Source organism: Planococcus citri, chromosome 2 (genome assembly GCF_950023065.1).
Source record: "Planococcus citri chromosome 2, ihPlaCitr1.1, whole genome shotgun sequence".
NCBI lineage: Eukaryota > Metazoa > Arthropoda > Insecta > Hemiptera > Pseudococcidae > Planococcus > Planococcus citri.
Window position 1 is genome coordinate 69,333,541 of NC_088678.1, and position 21,557 is coordinate 69,355,097.

Here is a 21,557-nt window from a genome sequence, read left to right on the forward strand (position 1 = left end):
ACTGAAATCTGTGATTTTCTAAATTGATGCTGTTGAAAACATCTAGTTGAAAAAGCCAAAAAAGAAAATTTTATCAAAATAAAAACTAATAAAAACACGAAAATTGATAATTTTTCCAATTTCCACCGGAAAATAGAAAATTCGCCGGAGAAATTAATGAAATTTGTACCAGTTTCATCATGTTGAACGTCTACAGAGGTCTTCTTGGTCTGCAAAGAATAAATACAACGGTAAGCCATTATTTTCTCTCAATAGTCGTCTCCATGAACACTCATTTCATCTGATAAAACTTTCACGTTTAGAATCTCATTAGAAGATGCGCTCACTTTGATCCTAAAATCAGTAAACCCGATCTGGACAGCTTACCATCGTACGAAGTATCGAAAGACCCCAAAGAATGGGATTACGTGAAAAGGCTTCTACCACAGACTGAAATCCCTGCCCCACCGACCGAAATCAAGAAATATGCCAGCGGTTGGAAACCTCAAACAGGTACTACTCGATACAAATTATTCTCGTTACGGTATTGATCGACAAATCTTATTCTTGGTTGATTTTTCAGTTAAACCTGGAGAGTATCCGTATTACATCGAACGAACTAAGAATCATTGGTTGCCAGTTCACTTGAGAATCGGCCATAGAGGAATGAAAAGGCGTACTGTACTTCGCAAGATTAATGGAGATATTCATGCGTTGGCTGATGAACTGTATCCTTATTTACAAGCCAAAGTACCGCACAAAAAGCTCGGTATGAAAGTTAGTGAAATCATGGGCGAAATCCGATTTATGGGAGATTTCGTTAACGATATCAAAGTATGGCTTGAAGAAAGGAATTTCTAATTGTTTTTTGTTAGATTTATTATAATATATTGTTTTCTTTGTAATCTGTGTATTTCTTGTGTTTTATAGCGAAAATGTACATCGTGGATAATCTGAGCGTAGTATTGATCTTTCTGTGTTACTACTATTATTTTTGCTTGTAGCTGGATAAAAATACGTTCAAGTTGCCTCTACCAAAAAAAAATTGTACAAATGAATTCGATTTCTGATTGAAAATATTTTCTATTATTTGGAAAAATTCATCGTATAAACGGCTGCGCGTAATCTACATCTTCGTTTTGCTTTTGACTTGGGAAAATGTTCGATATGTTTTGAAGTTTGAATTCGATACTTGAAATACATTAATTCGAGTGTGAAATGCACGCAGATACTTCTTCGTTTTTTGATGTGAATTATTTGTTTTCATTTTCAACTTTTGATCTTGAATACCCTAAAACATCAACCTGTTTAAATATTCGTTTTAAAATACATTAATCCTGTACATCATTTGATCTCTTAAATTTCGTCAAATCTTACCTTGGGTGGAAAATTGATATTTTTCAAGAAGTTTTCAACTTGACTTACACATTTGTACCAGATGACTTGTATATTCTTTAGGGTTCATCCCATTACTAAGTATATTTTGTAAATCTAATGAAAGGAGAATGATGAGAAAAGAAAAGTAACCATATCGAATTGACGTATTACTCAACTTTACTTTTTGGTTTTTTGAAATTCTTGCAATATCGAACACCGAATTCAAACCTTGTGAAATCTTGTCAACTGTTTTGAAGGTATTCTTAATAAAAAATTCTCAATTCTTCGAAGAATAATCTGCATTTTTCACTGGCTAATTCTCAAGTTGGGATTTTAATACATTCTTGGAGTAAAAAATTCAATCTTGTGCGAGCTTCGTTATTTTTAAGGCTTCGACTACTTCTTTATAAAACTTTTCTATCTGTAGCTTCGCGTTAGGTAGCTTAAAATAAAACAGAAAACCTAATATTAATGATCGGAAAAATATAGATGAAAATATAAATATTTATTACGTGTAGTTTAAAATTCAAAAAAATTACAGTTCACACTATATAAATATTAACTCTAATCAATCCACGTGTGCAGTTTTTAAAAAAGTAACAAAATTTCAAATTGCGAAATTTTCTGTCCACCGTAAATAATGCAACATTTTATCACATACTAGAACGCATAAAAAAAATAAAAGTATTTAAACTTTTCATTTGCAGCAACTACGACACACAAATTAGAAAATTGGTAGTTTTTTCTTTTCCAATGAGAGAAAAATGGGGAAGATTTTTATTAAAAACGTCTCACACACTACAACTACATGCATTCCTGTTGCTAGAAAAACAAGATAGACAATTGCGTAGCAACGTCAATAATCAAATTAATCAAAGAAAATAGAACGTGAACTGATTAATTTAAACTCTTTCGTCTATGTAAATCTGAGAACTGTAATGAAAATTTATACATTTAAACCGGTTTAGTATTATATTAATTACTCTGGTTAGCATGCAATTAAAAATTTTAGAAGAGTAAGAATTAAAAGAAATTAAATAATGGTGCCATACCACCAAAAATTCTTCTCAACTTGCATTGTTACTGCTCTCTTTGATTTTGCATCTTGATAAAATTTTCTTTATATGTTCTCATATCAAAAAGATAATGTTCCGAGTGCTTTAAACAAATCTGGAGAAATTTCTACGGAAGAAATCTCACCTTTCAGTTTAACTATCTTGATTTCCTAAACATTACAGATTTTCATATTAAAAATCAACATTCCAAACGCATCCATAACTACTTATTTATACACAGTATATAACTAGTAATACGTGAGAAATATCCAAAAACAAAATGAAAATAAAATAAAAAGAGAAAAATTAATCAGATAAAACTAAAATTTAATAAATATATACGCAAATATATAGGTCTAAGCAACTGAAAAAAAGAATGAAAACTTAGAAAAAGAGGAGAGAAAAAACGCGATTTTAAAAATAGTGACTCCTGGCACAGTCAAGAAAAAAAAATATCCGACAAAATGTAGAGATTAATATCGGCGAGGTGAATAAGATCGTGAACGAGATCGATCGTGATATCTGCTGGACCGATAACGACTTCGATAAGGTGATGGAGAACGTCTGTGACCACCACGGTAACTGTAATCGTCATCGTAGTAATTCCTTCTACGCCATTTACGATCATCTCTGGTATATGTAGGATTACCCATATAAATACCAGGAGTTGGTGTATGAGCTCGTTGAGTTATAGAGAAATCAACGCGAATACGACGTCCATCTATTTCCATTCCGGTGCATTGTTCTTTGGCCATTTTAGCATCTTCTTCTTGTTCATAATAAACAAAACAGAAACCTCTGGAACGGCCAGTTTTCGCGTCAAAAATAACCTGAACGCTTTCCAACGTTCCATATTTAGAGAATATATCGCGAATTTGACGCTCTGTCGTGTATATGCTGAGGCCAAATACACCTAGGCAACGATTAGGCTTAGGATCACCGTTTCCGATATTTCTCCGGCGACCGTACGCAGGACTACGAGAGTGGCTTCGATTACGAGAGTAAGATCGTGATCTGGATCTAGAGTATCGTGACGATCTTTTGTACGAACGACGTGATCGTGATCTGGATCTTGAGCGGTATTTACTGTTACGGTAGGATCCTCTACGAGATCTGGATCGGCTACGGCTGCCGGAACGTCTGGGTGATCGACTTCCGCTCCTGGAACGCGAATCGCTTCCTTCGCCGTTTTCGCTACTACGAGATGCTGAACCGCTACGGTCCGAGCTTTCTTGATCGCTCATTTTTACAGAAATTTATTGCCAATAACGATTGTCGAGTCAACAATAATACGTAATAACGTGCTATGCGCAATGATAATTAAATACACAACTTTCAACACAATTTACCAATATAGTTTAGAGTATATTTACCTCCATCCGGACACTAAATTTGTCTTGTAATTAAACTGTAAACGTTACCCCTTGATACAGTCAAACTTGATCGTTAACAACGACAACAAACATATACTTAACAACAAAAACAGTCCAATAAATGAATGTTAAACGCCGAAATAAGATGGTGGATCAAATTTTACAAAATTGAAATTCTACGCATTGCGCTTTTGAAACTTTCAAGCTTGGAAGCGAATTGCAGCAATGATGTGAAGCTAAAAAAACAAAAATTTTGCAAAACATAGAAAAATGCGCATTTTTGGTAACACTGGATTGATATTTTTGCTAGATTTAGTTAGCGCTCCACGCGGAAATTGTTTGTACTAATGAAAACTTTCAAATCAAAACCGCGAAAAACGTATTGCGCATGCGTGAACTTTCTTGCGCCAAAATTGTTGATGTTTTGATAATTTTTTTGAGCACTTGATAATTTGAAAGTTGTAAGTTGAAATAAGTATTTATTTTATTATTATTTTTTTGTCGACTGTAATGCAGTTATTTTACGAAGAATGGAGATGAAACAACAATCGAGAACAGTTTTATTTCCTGCTCGAGTCACAATGGTAATGCAATTCAATATTTTACTTTCGGTCACATAGCTTTTTCGACTTTTGATATTTCATCTGTTGCTTTCAGCTCGATGCAACTGCGTTAGATCAAGAGGTTTTCAACATAATGAAATCTCAGTTACAAACCATCTTTAGAATAGTACCGGTAAGATGTCATTATGGTTCGCCTCAATCTAGATTATATTGATAATTAACGTCACCGCTCTACATTACACATTTCATTTCTAGCCCTGGATAATTTCGAAACACGAGTTAAAAGTTGATCTAATATTAAAGTTCGTCATTTGGAAGGTGAGAAATTAAGGAATCGATTTATTATTTCATCAATTTATCCATCTAATGTCATTTATCAATCGTGTTTCAGCTGTCAGTCACCAAATTCCGAGGTACTTTCGGTCAACAGTTACTCAACATGAAGTTTAGAGATAACGATCTATCTGAGAGCAAAAAATACGCGATTTTGGTGTCGCAGATAATTACTTACTTGCAGTCGAACAACTTCTTCGTGTTTCCTTCGCAGAAGGTGAATTATTTTTTATTCTGTAGTATTCCGGTAAAATGATTACTAACGTACGATGTTCGTAAACAGGCTAACGAAGTTGTGGAAAAAGCCGATATCATTATTCGTCTATGCAGCTTGGTTAATTTATTTTGGTTCTTTGGCGAAGGCAAATATCCAACGTTGATTGATCGTGTGCTTGGATTACGACCAGTTTGTATCGTGAATAAACCAAGATCCATCGGTTATAATTACATGACCAGGGAACTGCTATGGCATGGTTTCATTGTGAGTTGATTTATACTCAGTTTGTCCATTTTAGTGTTCTTTTTTCATTGAAATGTTACCATTTTCAGGAGCTGTTGACGTTTACGTTATCTGTAGTAAATTATCAATACATACGCCGAAAGTTTAATCGTTTATTTCACAAAGCATCGAAGCAATTTAGCGATCAAAAGCCGAACTTACGCTACACTGTGAGAACCAAGTGTTCGATTTGTAATAAGAGTCCTATTTTACCTCATTATTTGGGCTGTACTCATGTGGCGTGTTATTATTGCATTAAGGTGAGGATTTTATTCTCGTATTTTAGTTGCGCTTATGTGATCTTTTTTGAATGGTAATTTTTTACGAAAATTATAGGCGAATAAATTAGTCGATACGAACTTCGAATGCCCATCTTGTGGATATTTTCAGCAAGATACATCGTTTGTGAAATTATCGTCTTAGTGAGTTTATTCATTTTATTTCTATCGAATGCAATTCAATGATATGTTTATGTACAATGTCCGATGTGTTTGTTTATCTAGGAAGGCTCCATTGACGTCAATCTAATATAGCTCAAAGTAAGATTTACATTTTATTAAAACCTAGGTATGAATTTTACTCTCGCCGGAATATATTAGGAACGGATTTCATCCACGGTCCAAGATTAGCATCGATTACGTACCACCAGGCACCCAATTTCCAATTGAGCCGAAGCCCTTGGCACACCCAAAGATTACCTGCGAGCTATCAATCACCGATGCAAATCCCATTAACTCCTAAAGTGCTAAAAATTAAATCATTGGGTGGCGTTTAATCACGCTTCGGGTCAAGTTGCATTACAGTGCGTTCATCAACTGGCAATTATTTCTTATTCGGTGACGTAATTTGTATAGCAGCTAAAGGTGTGATAGACAAGTTCAACTACACAAAGTATATTGTGTACCGTGATGAACTTGTTACGCTATCGAGTGTTTAATGACCGAGTGTACTTGCCAATGTGATTAGAATATTAATTCTCCATTGTTAATTTGTTTATGGAAATGGCTCAATTAGGAGTTGATACGTCTAGAAAAAGAATACGACTGCATACCTTCGGTCATCGATGTACGAGTATTTTACTCTAATTGCAATTTATCTCGTTGCGGTCAGTGTGCGTTTTCAAGGTGTTGAGGATTAAGAAAGATTTTGCTGGGGTTTTTCCTATGGGAGTTTCTTAATGAAATGGGCTGGGTTTGCACCTTTTTTTTTCATTGCCGTCTAGTTAACCATGATATTGTTAAGATGTACCTAATTTTTTTTATGGAATTAAATGTTGTTTGTTGTTTTTTTTGTAACCCTGTGGATATTTCAACTTTCATTTCTTATTAAAAAATGCTGAATCGGCGATTCGTCTGAAAATCGAGTTAATTTAGCATTGATGAGATGTCTGTTTTTATTTTGGGTGTAATTATTGGTTCAATTTCTTGATTTTTTTTAAATATGCAAATTTTTTGTAATTTTTTGTGCTTGAGTAATTTTTGTTTTTGTAATTCTCATGTACTTTTTTGCAAGTGAAGAGTATTTTACTTTTGTTATGAATAGTTCATTTTTCGCAGATATGAGCAATGATATCACAGATAAGATGTCTTCTCTTCAATAGTATTTTATTAAGAGTGTAATTCATGGCGTCTAATTATAAGTACATGGTCGAAGATTCCAACTACTAAAACAGCCAAACAAGACAGACGTCTGGGAAAAGCTAATTTAACTCGAAGACCTTTTCATTTCACTTCTTACAAGTTATAAAAGTAATTCTTTAAATTAGGTTCTTGAAAAATTAACCTTCATTTATTTCTTTTTCCTCTTGTAATTCAAAATCTTGACAAGTGGATCTGTTGTTTTTAAAATTTGCAAATTCTCGCTCTTTTTTTGAAGAACATAGCTGATCATATCGTTCTTTGCTATTTCGATCAACGATTTTATGTTGATGGAATTTTATGAGTCGGTGGTCAGTTGGTCATCTGACGATCTAAGTAAAGGAGGTATTCCTCAAGAAATCCCCCTCTGATTTGAACTGTGAGACGAAAAAAAACTCAACTTTCGAACAATTTTGAAAAAACAAGCTTTTTTGGGCAATTTTTATAAAAAATTAGTTTTTTACAAATTTTTCAAAAAAAAGTAACATTGATTTTTTTAAAAATTTTGACGAAAAAAGCAAATTTTTTGCGATAAAAAAAGCAAGACTTTGGAAATTTTGACCATAAAAAAGTTAGATTTCTTAGAAAGTTTGATCAAAAACAAAACTGATCTTACCTGGAATTTTGGTTAAAAACTGAACTTATGCTCTTTTTTGTGCATTCGAGAAAGTGATCATTCGGAAAAAATGGCTATCCGTTGTGTTTTCCATTAGGGGTGATGTATCCAAAGGAATGTTTAGGGACCCCCCCTCTTTTTTCAAGTGGTGTGTCCAAAAATCATCCAAAACCATTTTATACTTTTAATTTTGAGTTGAAGTCAACAATATAGACAAATGGGATCTGAAATGAACATCTTGAAGAAGTGCCAAAGTCTACAATATTTTGCTCGAAATGAGTACCTACATAAGTATCCCCCTCCCGCCCCTACAAATTTGAAAAAAAAAATAGAAAATCACAAAAATGTGGTGTGACATGTTGATTTTCATCAGTTTAATGAAGGTACCTACTTACTAAATCTGAATGGCTGTTTTTTCTTTTCTAGCTGTGGCCCTCAATGCTCTCATAATATCCTAAATTTCGAAAACAAAATATGAAAATTTTCTTAGCTGTGACTTTTCGATGCCCCCATCTCCCTAATTTCGAAAAAAAAATGTGAAAAATAGCAAAAATGTAATACGATATGTTCATTCTTTGCAATTTTGAGGCTTCGAGTTCCAAAATCGATTAAATTTTTCAGATGCTTCTCCCTTAGTTTTTATAATTGTCGGTATGACATTTCAATTTTTTTCGAATTTTTGATTTTTTTACCAAAATTGTTGTCCTTTGAGACTCCTTTCTTCTCCTTCGGGTAGTGTTGAATTGGTATGAGAAACCACAACTTCCTTTTGAGACAATTTGACCCATTTGCAAGAAGAATGTGATATTTTTAACCACTCTTTTGATTTACACCCTTCCATTTTTGAATCTAAACACCAATCTTACTCGAATAAAATTTTCTGATGATGTGAGGTGAATGGGTAGAGTTACAAGGTTTCACGAGAAAAAATAAAAACAAGATATAAATAAATAAAAATTACTCGATGTATTGACTTTTTCGTACTGATTAAAAGAGAGAGAGAGAGAAAAAAAAACATTACAACTTAAATGAAATGCAGTTACATAATTCTTGTAACTAGAAAAAAATGTATAAATAAATACAAATAAATAAAAAATAATAAAAAGGGCAGCACATTACACGTAACTTCACAGGTAACTATTTTAGTATACAGTTATGGAACTAATAACCAGGTAACTTTTGGAACCTATGAGCACGATTTTTTTTTTTACACAAGTATGGCAGTGTTTTTGAGTGTCATGTTAGTTGGTCATGGTCTTACTTTGACCTGAAATTTCATTTTGGGGTTTTCAAAAAAAAAAATATATAACAAACATCAGTCTAGACGAAAATACAATCGTCATATGTTGGTAATGAAAAATGAAATAGTTTGACTGAGGTTAATGGGGAAGGAGGTTTTTCAAGAGAATGAAGGGCGAAGAGAATTTAATTTTTATGTAAGACTTTTCCGTCTTTGGTGACGGTGGCGTGGAATCCAGTATCCCAGTCAGCGACGTATTCGACTACTCTGACTGAGCCATCGGGTTCAACTAGACTGTATTGACCTTTAACGACATCACCATCGCGTTCTTCTTGTTGTCTGTGGTGGTCTCCGGTGTAGTCATCGTCTACGCTGTAGGCATAAGCGTAACGTGGGTGTTCATCCTGTAAAATTGACAAAAACAAAAACGAAATTATAACGCTGGTGTTTTTCAGAAAAAGGCAGGGGTAGGAATGGACTTGGGAACAGGGGCTGTGAACCAGGAATGTCCTGATTAATTTTCTGAAAGGTCTGAGCCCTAAACCCGGAACCCACAACTTGGAATTTCAGCCTTCTACATACAAAGCTCCAGAACTGAGATTGTGGGTGGAACTATTCACAAGATCCGTTTGATTGTAGAGTTTTGAGTTGGGATGACATAGACTCAAAATTGGTAGATGTCCAAATTTTTGGAAGGGGTGGAGAGGAGTGAAAGAGGTTAAAAAAGTTGAACTGAGAACCAGTCGATAGAAAATCCAAAGTTATATAGCATTATCCAAAAATGAATCTCCTAGAGCGATTTGGAGGGGAGAAAACTTTTTTTGTTTTTCTGCCCCCACCCCCCCCCCCCCAATTGACCTTGGAGGCTGACATTTGGCATGTACTTCTGGTGGACGCCTTGGATGTGCTTTTTGGGATTTTCGACTTTTCAACCCCTCTTCACCCCTTTGCAGCTGGAAAAGAGTGGTTCTCACTCCTTCTCTTTACAAGTTTTGATTTTGATTTTTGTGTCATTACTGTATCAGTGTATCATCGTAAAATTGACCTAGGAGGCTGAAATTTGGCATGTGCATTTGGAGGGTGACCTAGATGTGTGTTTTTTTTTTTTTTGGAGATTTTCACTTTTTGATTCCTCGCCGCCATTTTACAGCTGCAAAAATTGCATTTTGGGGCAATTTTTTCACAGGTTTTGATATTGTGTCATTGCTGGAGCCACCTTAAATTGGCATAGGAGGCTGAAATCTGGAATGTTCATATTGGGGGTGACCTAAATGTGCCTTTTGGAGATTTTGACTTTTCAAACCCTCCCCATTCCTTTGCAGCTGCAAAAGAGTGGATTTTCGCTCATTTTTTTATGGGTTTTGATTTTGTGTCCTTGCTGGAGCTACCTTGAATTGGCCTGATAGGCTGAAATCTGGCATATATTGAGGGTGACCTAAATGTGCTTTTTGGAGGTTTTGACTTTTCAACCCCTCTCCATTCCTTAGCAGCTGCAAAAGAATGGATTTTCACTCATTTTTGTATGGGTTTTGATTTTGTATCATTGCTGAATCAGTGAATCCTCCATATAATTGACTTAGGAGGCTGAAATTTGGCTTGTGCATTTGAAGGATGACTTGATGTGTCTTTTGGAGGTTTTGACTTTTTGACCCCTCCCCGCCAATTTACAGCTGCAAAAAGTGGATTTTGGAACAATTTTCTATGGGTCCACCCTGATTCGGCTTAGGAGGCTGAAATTCGGCATGTTCATATTGAGGGTGACCTAAATGTGTTTTTTGAGCGTTTGGACTATTTAACCCCAACCTACCCCTTTACAGCTGCAAAAAGGGAATTTTTGGGCAATTTTTTTAAGGAGGGGCTATATACTGAACTTGACTGTAAACTTATTCCCTTAACTTAAGAATAAGACTGGTTTATACTGAATTTAATGTATGTCAACATAAAAGTTGCCTTTGTTTAACTTCTAGGGTTAAGTTTAAGGTTACGTTTAAATTCAGTACCTATAGCCCATCCTTTAATACGGGTTTTGATTTTGTGTCTTTGCTGGAGCCTTCTCTAATTGATCTATGGAAGTTGAAATTTGGCATGTAGGTATCTACAATTAAAGGGTGACCTAGATGTTCCATTTGTAGGGTTTTGACTTTTCAACCCCCCCCCCTCCCACACCCATCCATTTACAGCTGCAATAAGTTTATTTTTGTGCCTTTTTTAAAAATGATTTCTGATTTTTTATCATCTCTGGTGCCTTCTCAAATTGGCCCAGGAAGCTGAAATTCAACCAAGATTCATAAGCCCCAAATTCAAAAATTCCAACACTCAAACCCCCAGGAATCTTCCAAACCCAGAACTTTAAATATGATTATTGTGGCATACTTACATAGTATTCTTGATAATTGCTGTGGACTGACTTCTCGGAGTTGTATTGGTGATGGGATTTCTCAGACGATTTGTATCCCGACGATGGGTATTGAGACGAGTATTGAGCTACTCCGGCAGTTGGGTATACTGGTACAGCGGCCGAAGCGTATTGGTGGACTGGGGCAGCAGCGGCAGATGGGTAAGAGGCGAAATAAGCTGGCGAGGCAGCGGGCGAGGTATAGATAGCTGGACTGTATCCAGTTTGTGGGTAAGATTTAGCTGGGGCAGTAGGTTTGTAGTAAGCTGGCGATGGAGATGGGTAAGCAGCAGCATGGGGACCAGCTACGTAAGCATCTTGAGCGGCGTATGGACGACTTTCATGTACTTTGTATCCGGTAGAGTATTGAGCTTTGGAAGCATCGTATTTGGAGCTCAAAGCGCCAGCAGCGTAACCGGCAGCATGGGCGGATTGTCCTGCAGCATAACCTGAGGCGAGGGAAGAGTGTCCAGCAGAGTATCCTGAGGCGAGGGAAGAGTGTCCAGCGGTGTATCCCGAAGCGAGGGACGAATGTCCGGCAGCGTATCCTGAAGCACCATGGGCAGAGTATTCAGAACCATGAGCCGAGTATGAAGCTGGAGTGTACGATTGGTAAGCACCTGAAGCCGGAGCATAGGTTGGGTAAGCTGGAGCTGGGGCATAAGTTGGGTAAGCAGCTGGAGCCGGAGCGTAGGTGGGGTAAGCAGCTGGAGTTGGGTATTTACCAGCAGCCGAGTAGTATTTAGGAGATTCGGCGTATTTCGAGTGACCACCGAGGTTGATGGAGCTGCTCGAGTATCCGCTGCTGTGTTCTTTGCCGGAGTAAGCGCTGTTGTATTGACTAGCCGATTTTTGTCCGTATTGGGATTCGCCAGCGTAACCGTAAGAGCTTGGGTAAGCTTGGGAAAGAGGTTTGACGTAGGATGGTGCTACTGGAGCATATGGTTTGGCGTATGAGGCAGCGTGAGAACCACTGCTGTAGTCGGAGTGTTGGTAGGATTCTTTGGCGTAAGCTGAAGCTTTATCGTAGGCAGAAGACGAAGAGTAAGAGGAAGAGTATTGAGCTGGTTTGGCTTCAGCGTGGTATGGAGCTGGAGTCGAGTAGTAAGGAGCTGGGCTCGAGTAATAAGGAGCCGGAGTCGAGTAGTGGACAGCTGGAGTGGAGTAATGAGGAGCTGGAGTCGAGTAGTGGATAGCAGGAGCTGGAGTCGAGTAATGGACCGCAGGAGTAGAGTAATGAGGAGCAGAAGTCGAATAGTAAGGTGCTGGGGTCGACGAGTAGTAAGTCTTGGGTTGTTCGTAAGATTGTTTACCGTAAGCTCCGTGTTCGCTGTAAGAGGAACCAGCCTTGTAACCGTGTGTGTTGTAAGCATCTTCGGCAGAGTATTGGGATCCGGCAGTGTAACCAGTTTTGTAAGCATCTTGGCTACCGTAGGAGGCGATCAATTTACCGTAATCGTAAGCTGGGGTTTTGTAAGCAGCGTCGTAAGATCCGTAAGCAGCAGCAGCATTGCCATGATCGTAGCTGTTGACTTTGTACGCGGATTGTTTAGCATATCCGGCTTTACCGTAATCGTATCCGGTGGTTTTGTAAGCGTTTTCTTTTTCATAAGCAGCATGGTCGCCATAAGCAGTCTTGTCATAAGTGCTAGCTCCGCTCAAAGCGTACGAAGTTATTGGAGCTGCAGTTGGTTTATTGTAATGGTATCCGAGAGCCGGAGACGAGAATTGGTATTGGATTGGAGTCTTGGAGTAACCATAGGATTTCTCTTCATCGGAGTATCCGGAAGCTGAAGAGTAACCAGATGAGCTAGAGCTAGCGTAGTGTTGTTTGTATTGCTTAGAACTGTATTCTTCGGCATATTTCTCCGAAGTCGAGTAAGCATAGGCGGGTTTAGCGGTCGAAGACAAGATATAAGATTGTTTGACTGGTGCGCTGTAAGCTGGAGCTGCGTAAGCCAACTTTTGGCCACCGTATTTAACATCGGCTAATTCAGCCGAGTAAGCTTCGTGTTCAGCGGACGCGTAAGCTTTCGGAGTAGACGAAGCTACATAAACGTTGACCAAAGGAGCACCCGAGTAGGGAACAGGGCTCGGACTGGCTACTTTGTAAGCGGCATTATGAGCGTATTCTTCGGATTTGTCGGCGTATTTGTAGTAGTCCGGCGATGGAACTGGAACGTAAATAGGATGGATGCAGCCTTCGGGCGTAGGTGATGGTTCAACGGGGTATCCTCCGTGATGACCATGTACCGCTATGAATAAGTTTAAAGTTACAAATAACAATATCTGTAACAGACAACACAAAAAAATGAACCATTAAGAAGTGATTAATGATAGCGGGTCGAAGCGACAAGACACTAGATGTGTACGAGTCGTGTGTCGTGTTTGACAAATTATATTATCATCTAGGTCAAGGTCAGGTGTGCTGAAAAATCCCAAAACTGTTGCGTTTTCCCATTCACGTCGGCTAATTTGGCTGATTGCATCGAGACCTACGCGAGTCATTGTAACCGAGTACATACAAGAAAAACTAATTTGTTACCTCTTGTGGCTATTTCAGAGGTGTATTTGAATATTGAAATTATACCTACCTGCACAATGGAGAACGAAACTGAAAGCGAGAGTTAGTGGGTTGAAAATAACGTAAGAGCTAGTGTAGCCTTAATTTTTTTTTCTTTTTGAAGCGAATAACGCTGGTAGCCGATGTTTAGAATGGGTGTCTGGCAATTGATTTATTGGATATTGAAAGTGCCACCTGAGCAATTTTCAGTTACAAGGTTGTCGAAGGGAGGTTTGAGTTGAGGTAGAGCATACTCGGCTACTAATTATAGAGAATTAAGGCTTGTTTCTCGATTATATTCCATTATTCCCCTTTCATGAACCTTTTGTGAACGAGGCAGACGACGGTGAAAGGGAAAATTTGCTCTGGACCTTGATTTCCTGGAGGATCCAAGAAATGAAGAGCCTGAAATTCATGTCAAATCTATCTAATATTATAGTTTAAATGTTTGGTTCGGTTTTAGTCCATTGAAAGAATCCACGAAAAATTGAGAAAGCTTTGTTTTTCAACTCGTACCTACCTTCTTATCAAAAATGTTATTTTCAGCTCAGACTTGTATCTTATCTAATTTTTGCATGAGTTAATTTGTTAAGAAAAAAGGGTCAAAATGATATTTTACGCCTGACCTGGTTGAGCTGTAGGATAGACTGCTCCAAGTGGGGGGGGGGGGTTATTTTAGTATCGAAAATGGATTCTGCTTGTTCAAGTTTTTCTATAGATTTGGGTAAAATTGAACTATTTTTGGAAGCTTTTAACTGCCAGAAAAATTGTTGTAGTACTTGGCACTAAATGTTTCCATATGGAGTCACTTTTTTGTCTAAGATGGAAAATGTGACACGTCGAGTACGTACACTTTTCAAGTGTCAACATAAAATAAAATAATATGAATTCGAATCAAGTAGTGAGTAAAGGTTGTTCTGTGATCAAATATTAGCAAAATTACATTGAATTTTGAAAAAAAAAATGAAAAAAATGAAAAAATATTGGATAAATTTAAGGAAAGCAATTAAATAAATCGAAGGAATCGCTTTTTTTGTCCTTTTTGACCACCAGAATTACACAAGTAAGAAGCTGGCTATAAATTTGTGTATTTTATATTCAATTTTACATATATTTTTTTTTAATTCGAATTTTTAAGTAATTTTTATTCTAATTTACTGTGATCTCTTTTATATAATCATTTTCAAACGGTTTCCATTTATAAAATAAATGACAAAACTTTTATAATTTGTTCGCAGGCCTTTGCAAAGGTTTTTTTAACTTGGAAAATTCAAATTGTAACTTGGGTAAACCTTTAAAAAATGAAAATTATGGCTAAAAAAACAAAAAAAAAATACTAGGTACTGCAGAATTCCATTTGCCCAATCAAATTTTTCATTCATTTTTATAAAAATTAGCTTAAAAATTCTTGTTTTGAAAACTTTAATGAGTTCAAGGATAATGAATTCTGCGGTTGGAAAGCTTAAAATATTTTTACAGTGGATATTTTATAATTTTGCACTTCCATCCCCAACTTGAATTTTATTAGATATGCTCTTACTCCAATAGTTTTGTGATTCTAGAAATGAAATAAAAGATGAGATTCTGTATTTTTCTTCTATGATATGGTCAATTTCCAAGCTAATCCAGTAGGTATTTGAACTTTTATTGGTAGCTCGTTATGAATTTTATTAAATTTTTTTTATGTTCAAAATATTTTTGATTATTTTATAGCTAAAAATTGAGAAAAAATTTCAATTTCATTCAACCAGGACAAACCTTTTTGCCAGCCGTGACACTCAAAGTAAGGCTTACCCACTAATGGCTAAAATTTGGGCATCCTTTGAGTTCTAAAGCATTTTCAATCGTTGAAGTCAACAAAAAAAATTACTCAAATTATTCTCGTAAGTCGAGAGCCCCTCTTCTTATCATAAAACTAATGAATTACAAAGAATGAATCCTTATTAAAAATAAATAGTCGTAAATTTTCAGTATTTTAGATGAGAGTTTAAATTTTGTCGATTGCTGGCCGATTCATCTTATTCAGTAAGTTTTTCAAAAGGAAAATTATCTCCAGTTTTCATATTTTTTTTCATCAGCCTCTCCAACCTCCCTTTTTAATGATACCTAAATTTTTAGAACTAGATTTATAATCCATGATGGGGCGAAAAGCTCATTTAAACGCTTAAAAAAATTGTGACATTTGATGGCAAAATAATTTTTTTTTAGTAAATTTTGAAATTGCACAACATTTTTTTTCAAAAGTTGAATCAAATTAGATTGTTGTAGTGATTCTATTTTGAGAGGAAGTTACTATTTACGTAATTTGGAAACTGCAAAGCTTCTTGCACTATTTGGTACTCAAAATTTTGAAAAATAAGATGAATTTTTTGCACGAATAAAAAAATGTAAAAGAAAGAGTAGGTAAAAGAATTATTTTACAAAATGCAATAATTTTGAAAACGACGTTTTAAATTTCTTTTTGTTAAATTGGGTTGAATTTGTATCCCTTTTCTATTTTCAGAATGTGCACTTTTGTTTTTGCCTTTGTTACGAATAGATTCCATTTATCTTGAATTTAAAATATCCTAGCTAGATATGTATGGACCTGTTTTTAAGTTATTCGTGTGATTTGAATGATCTGTGAATTTCGAGGATTCAGTTTTTGGATGAATCGAAAGACAGGTGTTTAGTAGAAGTCCCTAAAAGTACGATTTTTCCCACTCAAAATGAAATGTTTACAATTTTTCACATCATTATTACGAATTCCCTTGAAAAAAAAGTTATTAATTTCAGTCATTTTCATTCTAGAATCCAATTTTTCTACTTTTAGGTGATTTTTGTGACGTCAAGAGCGAGCCAGAGGTTTCTTCTCCTTGACCAATGGTCTCGATTGCAAAAAAAAAAAAACTTTTGACTTTTACTCCATATTTGGATATTACAGAATTCAAGGGCAAAGGTTCAATAATTTTCAAGAAGTGAAGGGTTTCAATTTGGATTCCAATTATATGTACTTTTTAAGGCAGACAAAGAACTTGAAGCTGCTTTATTCGCCCTAATTTTCAAGTGAGGCATCATTTTCAGTCATTTACCTGCAGTTTGTTCAATTTTGAAAATGGATCATCTTTTATCAAAAGTTTTTTGTTCGTGTTGAAAAGCTACATCGAGATTCATGATCAAAACCAAAATAAAATAAATTAAGTTTACAATAATTTCAATTTTTGAAGACAATTACCTAGAACAGTTTGATTGAGAGCCTTTTTTATTGGTCTTGAAAAACGATTCCAAAATTTTTAAAAAAAAGCAAGAAGATTAAAGGGCAAATCATTCATAATTATAATACTTTTTTCCAATTTTTTGGATTGAATCTTAGTAAAAAGTTATGACCAAATGACCTTCAAGGACATAAGTCCTATAACCAAAATTTTTGACCTCGGTTCTTGGTTCAATGTCGTAAAGGAGGACAAAAATCTCTAAAATTGAGAGCATTATGAACAATTGAATTCTGCTATGTGGTTCAAAATCAAAATTTCACCAATTGAGAGGTTCCATGGAAAAGGGGCCTTAGTCAATTTTTTTTCAACAATTCCACCATATTCAGTGATATTGAAGTGTTCTTCCATGAAAAAAAAAAAAATTGGAAAATGTTTGCTTGTAAAAATATTTTTTAAGTCTATTTGAACTTGTAAAAATCAGTGAAAAAAAATTGACCAAGGCCCCTTTTCCATGCAGCCCCTCAATTTATTACCTCCAGCTCTTTAAATTTTACAGATTTGCGGTATCACAAAATAACATTTTTTACTTGTCTCAAGAAGTTACCCATAGGTAAAACTCATCTTCAAAAGTTGACAAAATTTCAACGTTCAAAAATTCTGAAAGACTTGTAAAAAAAATTCACTTTTTTCTACCTTTTTTATTCGTCTCAAAAAATCATCAGAAACTATGGTCAGGAATTTCGAATTTTGAAAATTTATACTTATACGTGCTCCTTCAATTTCCAGAATAGACACGTTTCAGGAAAGTCGAATGTTAGGTGCAGGTTATCTCTCCGAGTACCTACAATACGAAGGAAAAGATGTTTTTGGACGTTCCCTTAATAAGACGTAAAGAGGGGAGACTTTGAAGTTTTTAGCTGACATTTTTCCATTTTTTGAATGCTATTTTGTGATATTTAAGCCAAATTAATAAAATTTTGGTTATGCTCAGGAGTTCTCAAAATATGGCTTTTGGGATAAAATAACTAATTTAAATTTCTCAACTGACAATGTAAAATGTTCAAATTCTTCAAATTTTGAGCTCTCACTAAAGGGGTTGAAAATTGAGCTAAAAATTTGAAACTTTTTCTAAGTCTTCTTGGGGTCATTTGGCCTTGATTTTCCCCTAGATTTCGTCAAATTAAGTGTCATTGTTTTGATAACGTACTTAGGTACCCTCCACTTCAAAAGATTTTTTTTCTGATCGGCGGTGATCACTTTTGGCCATTCCTTTGTCTGTTTTTAGTATTTCTTACTTGTGAAGATTTTTCTTCTTCGAACTCCTTTTTTCCAAAGGGTGAGTTCACAAACGAAAGTGCTTTTAGAGATTTAAATCATTTTCAGACTTAATTCTTTTCTGGAATATTTTTGATCCCCCCCCCCACTCTCTTCTCGATCTCATGTTACAATTTTTTGAATTTTTTAATACAAAATTTCTGATCGAATTGAATCATACAATTGTTTTGCAAAATTGGTGGGCGAGTTGAATTGAATTTTAGTGGATTTAGTTCCATTTTGAAAATGACAATTTCGAGGAAATTTTTTTTGCATTTTCGGTACAATTCGAAGAAAAAGGCACGATTTTGAAAAGACTTGTTAATTTTTCATATCTTTCAACCTTTTTTTTTGGAATCTTTTTTTCTGTATCATTTTTTAAAAGTGAAACTGTCATTTTCGAAATGAATAAAAAATGAAATTATTTCATAACACTGTGAAAAAATATCAAACTCACGAAGAAAATTCATCGAAAAGATTCTAATAATGGAAAAAAACCTTTCATACGATTTTGTACGTCCTACAACAATGTATTTCTTTGAAAGCACCTTTATAACCGTTAATTTACACATTATGATGGCGCTACGAGATACCTAGTTTATTTTATACGCGAATTAATTCAGTCACTTGGAAGAGGAAAAAACTTATTATGCTAATTTAATCGTCGCATACGATGAATCATAATGGACCTGTAGCTCATCTCAATGGGCAAATGACCATTCACACCACATTAACTCTTTATGAAGATGTTAGGATGATAATTGAATAAATTAAATTACACGAAAACGTGTTTTGTGCCATGTTCTTTGACGACGAATTGAATAAATGGATGCATTGATCAACCTTAGTCGATGCGTTTATTAATGAACTTGATTTTTTTTTCAATGTCTATAGGTACACATTATAAGAAAATGTTAATTTCTCGCTACTGGTTTTCTCATCGTAATGCAAATTCATCTTCGCGTAAAATAAGATCTACAATACCTATCGATTGATGAATTTTTCGAAAAATTGTTAGTTCACGAGTATGTGTAAAAATTTGATTAAAAATATAATACGAATTGAAAATATAATGTACTCACATTATAGGGCAACATGACTATAAAGTTGGTAACCAACGAACAAAAAAACAAATAAAAAAATAATATTTAAAAAAAGATCACCAGCTCTTGGAAATATTTAATTTTATTAAATAAAAAATATAAAAAGAGCAGCACAGTTTAATAAGTGAGATCACTACAACATGTGGATAATTTATTCACGCACAAGCATAAGTGCAACGGCATAATAACTCACGCAAATAAATTTTAAACCTACACTGCACTACACTTTTACACTGCGCAACATTATTAAATCATTACCCTGGACATTTCTTGATTTTATATTAATGGCCTTTGGCGTATTGGAAAAAAAACCCTCCCCTTGAAGATCATTTCTCCAGGTTGACATATGCAAGTGCTATTACATCAATACTTAGCATACACTTCGTCTTGTCCAGTATACTGGTTTATGTCCATAAGCCATATAGGTATCTTTGTCTAGCACCATCCTCTTGTATCATTATCTATCCTCGTCTGACCTCTCGGAGGGGTTTTTGGTTTTCTTACTCATACTATCGTGCACCAGACCCCACTCCATTGACGTCCAGTACTTTGGGTGTGGCCCAAACCAATTCATAATTGGTACGAATATTTCTAATAGACGAACACTGACCTGAATATAACACTGAACCAAATACCGATAAGGTTTAATCGAGCTTTTTTTTCACGTATGTACAACGATCGCGATTATCAGGAAATCCTGAAGCGATATGTAAATACGACCGTGGACCTTTACAAAAGGTTTTTTTTTGCATAATGCAGATTTACATGGTAGGTATTCGTTGCATGGTGATTAATTGCCGCCTGTTTGTATGCATTTTTAGGGCTACCATTAAGTAAGAGGTAGTTTGGTAATTGTTGTTATATACGAGTTGGTGCACGAAGGTGGCCCAAAGCTAGCCGAAAGATGCGGGTGATAAAGAAAGCTGAAATGGCAGACGATTGGGGTGAGGAATTTGATGATTGCTGGCGCCAAGTTGATTGCAATTTTTTCCAGAATTGGAGTGTGGTGAAAGAAATACATACGTGTCTTGAGGGTATTTTTGATAGGGTTTAGTTTTGGTTGGTTTGATGAGGTGGATTGAGTGAGGGGTTTGTGCAGAGAGTTTGATGTGTTGAGATGTTTTGAGAATGGTTTTTTTTTTTTGAAAAATTTTGATTAGAGGACGAAAAGATTTCTCAAGAAAGAGAAGTTTATCGAGTTGATGAAAAAAGAAATTCATTTAAGAATATTGATTCTTTTAAAAATGTGGGATTAGAATTTATTCTCGTTAGATTTTTGTTACATTTGAATTTATTAAAATGTCTTATATACTTACTTGAATTTTGATTCAGTGAACTTCTTGAAGCTACGATTTTAAATACTCTCATGTTTCAAAAAAATTCTGAAATCTGCAGAACTTCTCAAATACTTATAATTACGTGCAAATTGCTTCTAATCTCAGTCCCACTTTCGATCACAATTGCCTTCAAGTTTCATTTTTTTTTCAAACATTTCTGAAAATTGTTATTTTTTTTACGTGAAATTGGAAAAAATGTTCTTTATTCACGTTTTTTCAAAAAACTGCTCGAAACAATTGCTTTTTTGTCAGAAATTGCCAAAAAGCACTGCCTTTTGCTAAAATCGTCAAAGTCTTGTTTTTGGTCGAAAAATTGACTAAAACTCTCACATTTTACCAACATTGCTAAAATCTATAATATTGCCAGAAAGTCTCGATATCGTTCTTCACTTTTGCTAAAAATTATTTAAAAATTTCGCTTTTATGCGCAACTTATAAAAATTCCTGCCTTGTACTGAAATTGTTAGTCTCACTTTTTGCCAAAAAAAATATCAAAAAGTTTCACTTTTTGTAAAAATTGCCGAACAATTTTTTTGTTGCCGAACATTTTTAAATATACCTAGTCACTTTTTTGCAATAGATTTCTAAAATTCTTATTTTTTCATCTAATTGCTCAAGCTTTGTTTTTTGGCAAAAATTTCCAAAAATTGCCAAAATTTCTCTCATTTTGCAAAGAATTTCAAAAAATCCTCTTATTTTAAATTGCTCAAAATTTTCATTTTTTTGCCAGGAATTGCCAGAAGTTACTGGAAAATCTCGTTTATTTACCAAAAAGTTGAGAAATGGTCTTACTTTTTTGACAAAAATTTCGTACCTATCTAACAGTATCTTACGAATTGCTGAAACTCCTGTTCCTGCTTTTGGCCAAAATTGACATAGTTTCAATAAGATTCCATTTCTATGTTTTTCTGAAATATTTTTTTAAATTAAATTTTATTGAAATATTCTCTATTTTTGTGATTTTTTTTCTGAATTAGCA

The 21,557-nt window shown here is 35.0% G+C and overlaps 4 protein-coding genes across 5 annotated transcripts; 2 read left to right on the top strand and 2 right to left on the bottom strand.

Annotated features, from left to right (window-relative positions):
- The first annotated feature begins 62 nt into the window (after positions 1-62).
- On the top strand, positions 63-884 carry mRpL49 (mitochondrial ribosomal protein L49). Its single transcript, XM_065352647.1, has 3 exons — positions 63-230; positions 303-492; positions 563-884. Exons 1-3 carry the CDS (start codon positions 180-182, stop codon positions 838-840), a joined length of 519 nt encoding a protein of 172 aa, XP_065208719.1. The 5' UTR covers positions 63-179; the 3' UTR covers positions 841-884.
- Positions 885-1,042: 158 nt separating this feature from the next.
- LOC135837390 (transformer-2 protein homolog beta-like) lies at positions 1,043-3,990 on the bottom strand. Of its 2 annotated transcripts, none has more exons than XM_065352645.1 (4): positions 2,409-3,990; positions 1,538-1,798; positions 1,357-1,470; positions 1,043-1,270 (listed from the first exon to the last, which is right to left on the bottom strand). In XM_065352645.1, the coding sequence occupies exon 1, from the start codon at positions 3,653-3,655 to the stop codon at positions 2,885-2,887; it is 771 nt and encodes a 256-aa protein (XP_065208717.1). In that variant the 5' UTR covers positions 3,656-3,990; the 3' UTR covers positions 1,043-1,270; positions 1,357-1,470; positions 1,538-1,798; positions 2,409-2,884. The 2 variants fall into 2 exon arrangements, with proteins under 2 accessions (XP_065208717.1, XP_065208718.1); XM_065352646.1 differs by having other exon boundaries at positions 1,043-1,283.
- A 198-nt stretch (positions 3,991-4,188) lies between these two features.
- Positions 4,189-6,466, top strand: Pex2 (peroxin 2). The gene is made up of 8 exons (XM_065352643.1): positions 4,189-4,368; positions 4,442-4,519; positions 4,603-4,665; positions 4,739-4,897; positions 4,964-5,161; positions 5,230-5,439; positions 5,516-5,601; positions 5,683-6,466. Coding segments are annotated over exons 1-8 (849 nt in total). The 5' UTR covers positions 4,189-4,314; the 3' UTR covers positions 5,684-6,466.
- A 1,909-nt stretch (positions 6,467-8,375) lies between these two features.
- On the bottom strand, positions 8,376-19,504 carry LOC135837386 (uncharacterized). The gene is made up of 3 exons (XM_065352641.1): positions 19,221-19,504; positions 11,050-13,356; positions 8,376-9,076 (listed from the first exon to the last, which is right to left on the bottom strand). The coding sequence occupies exons 1-3, from the start codon at positions 19,233-19,235 to the stop codon at positions 8,858-8,860; spliced, it is 2,541 nt and encodes an 846-aa protein (XP_065208713.1). The 5' UTR covers positions 19,236-19,504; the 3' UTR covers positions 8,376-8,857.
- Positions 19,505-21,557: the final 2,053 nt, after the last annotated feature.

Bases quoted from the DNA above. Each gene is read 5' to 3' on its own strand.
- LOC135837390 (XM_065352645.1), bottom strand. From the start codon at position 3,655: ATGAGCGATCAAGAAAGCTCGGACCGTAGCGGTTCAGCATCTCGTAGT.
- mRpL49 (XM_065352647.1), top strand. From the start codon at position 180: ATGTTGAACGTCTACAGAGGTCTTCTTGGTCTGCAAAGAATAAATACA. The intron at 231-302 runs GTAAGCCATTAT...TTTCACGTTTAG, and splicing joins TGCAAAGAATAAATACAACG to AATCTCATTAGAAGATGCGC. The intron at 493-562 runs GTACTACTCGAT...TTGATTTTTCAG, and splicing joins CGGTTGGAAACCTCAAACAG to TTAAACCTGGAGAGTATCCG.
- Pex2 (XM_065352643.1), top strand. From the start codon at position 4,315: ATGGAGATGAAACAACAATCGAGAACAGTTTTATTTCCTGCTCGAGTC. The intron at 4,666-4,738 runs GTGAGAAATTAA...ATCGTGTTTCAG, and splicing joins TAAAGTTCGTCATTTGGAAG to CTGTCAGTCACCAAATTCCG. The intron at 5,162-5,229 runs GTGAGTTGATTT...TACCATTTTCAG, and splicing joins TGCTATGGCATGGTTTCATT to GAGCTGTTGACGTTTACGTT.
- LOC135837386 (XM_065352641.1), bottom strand. The intron at 9,077-11,049 runs GTAAGTATGCCA...TCAATTTTACAG, and splicing joins GCAATTATCAAGAATACTAT to GATGAACACCCACGTTACGC.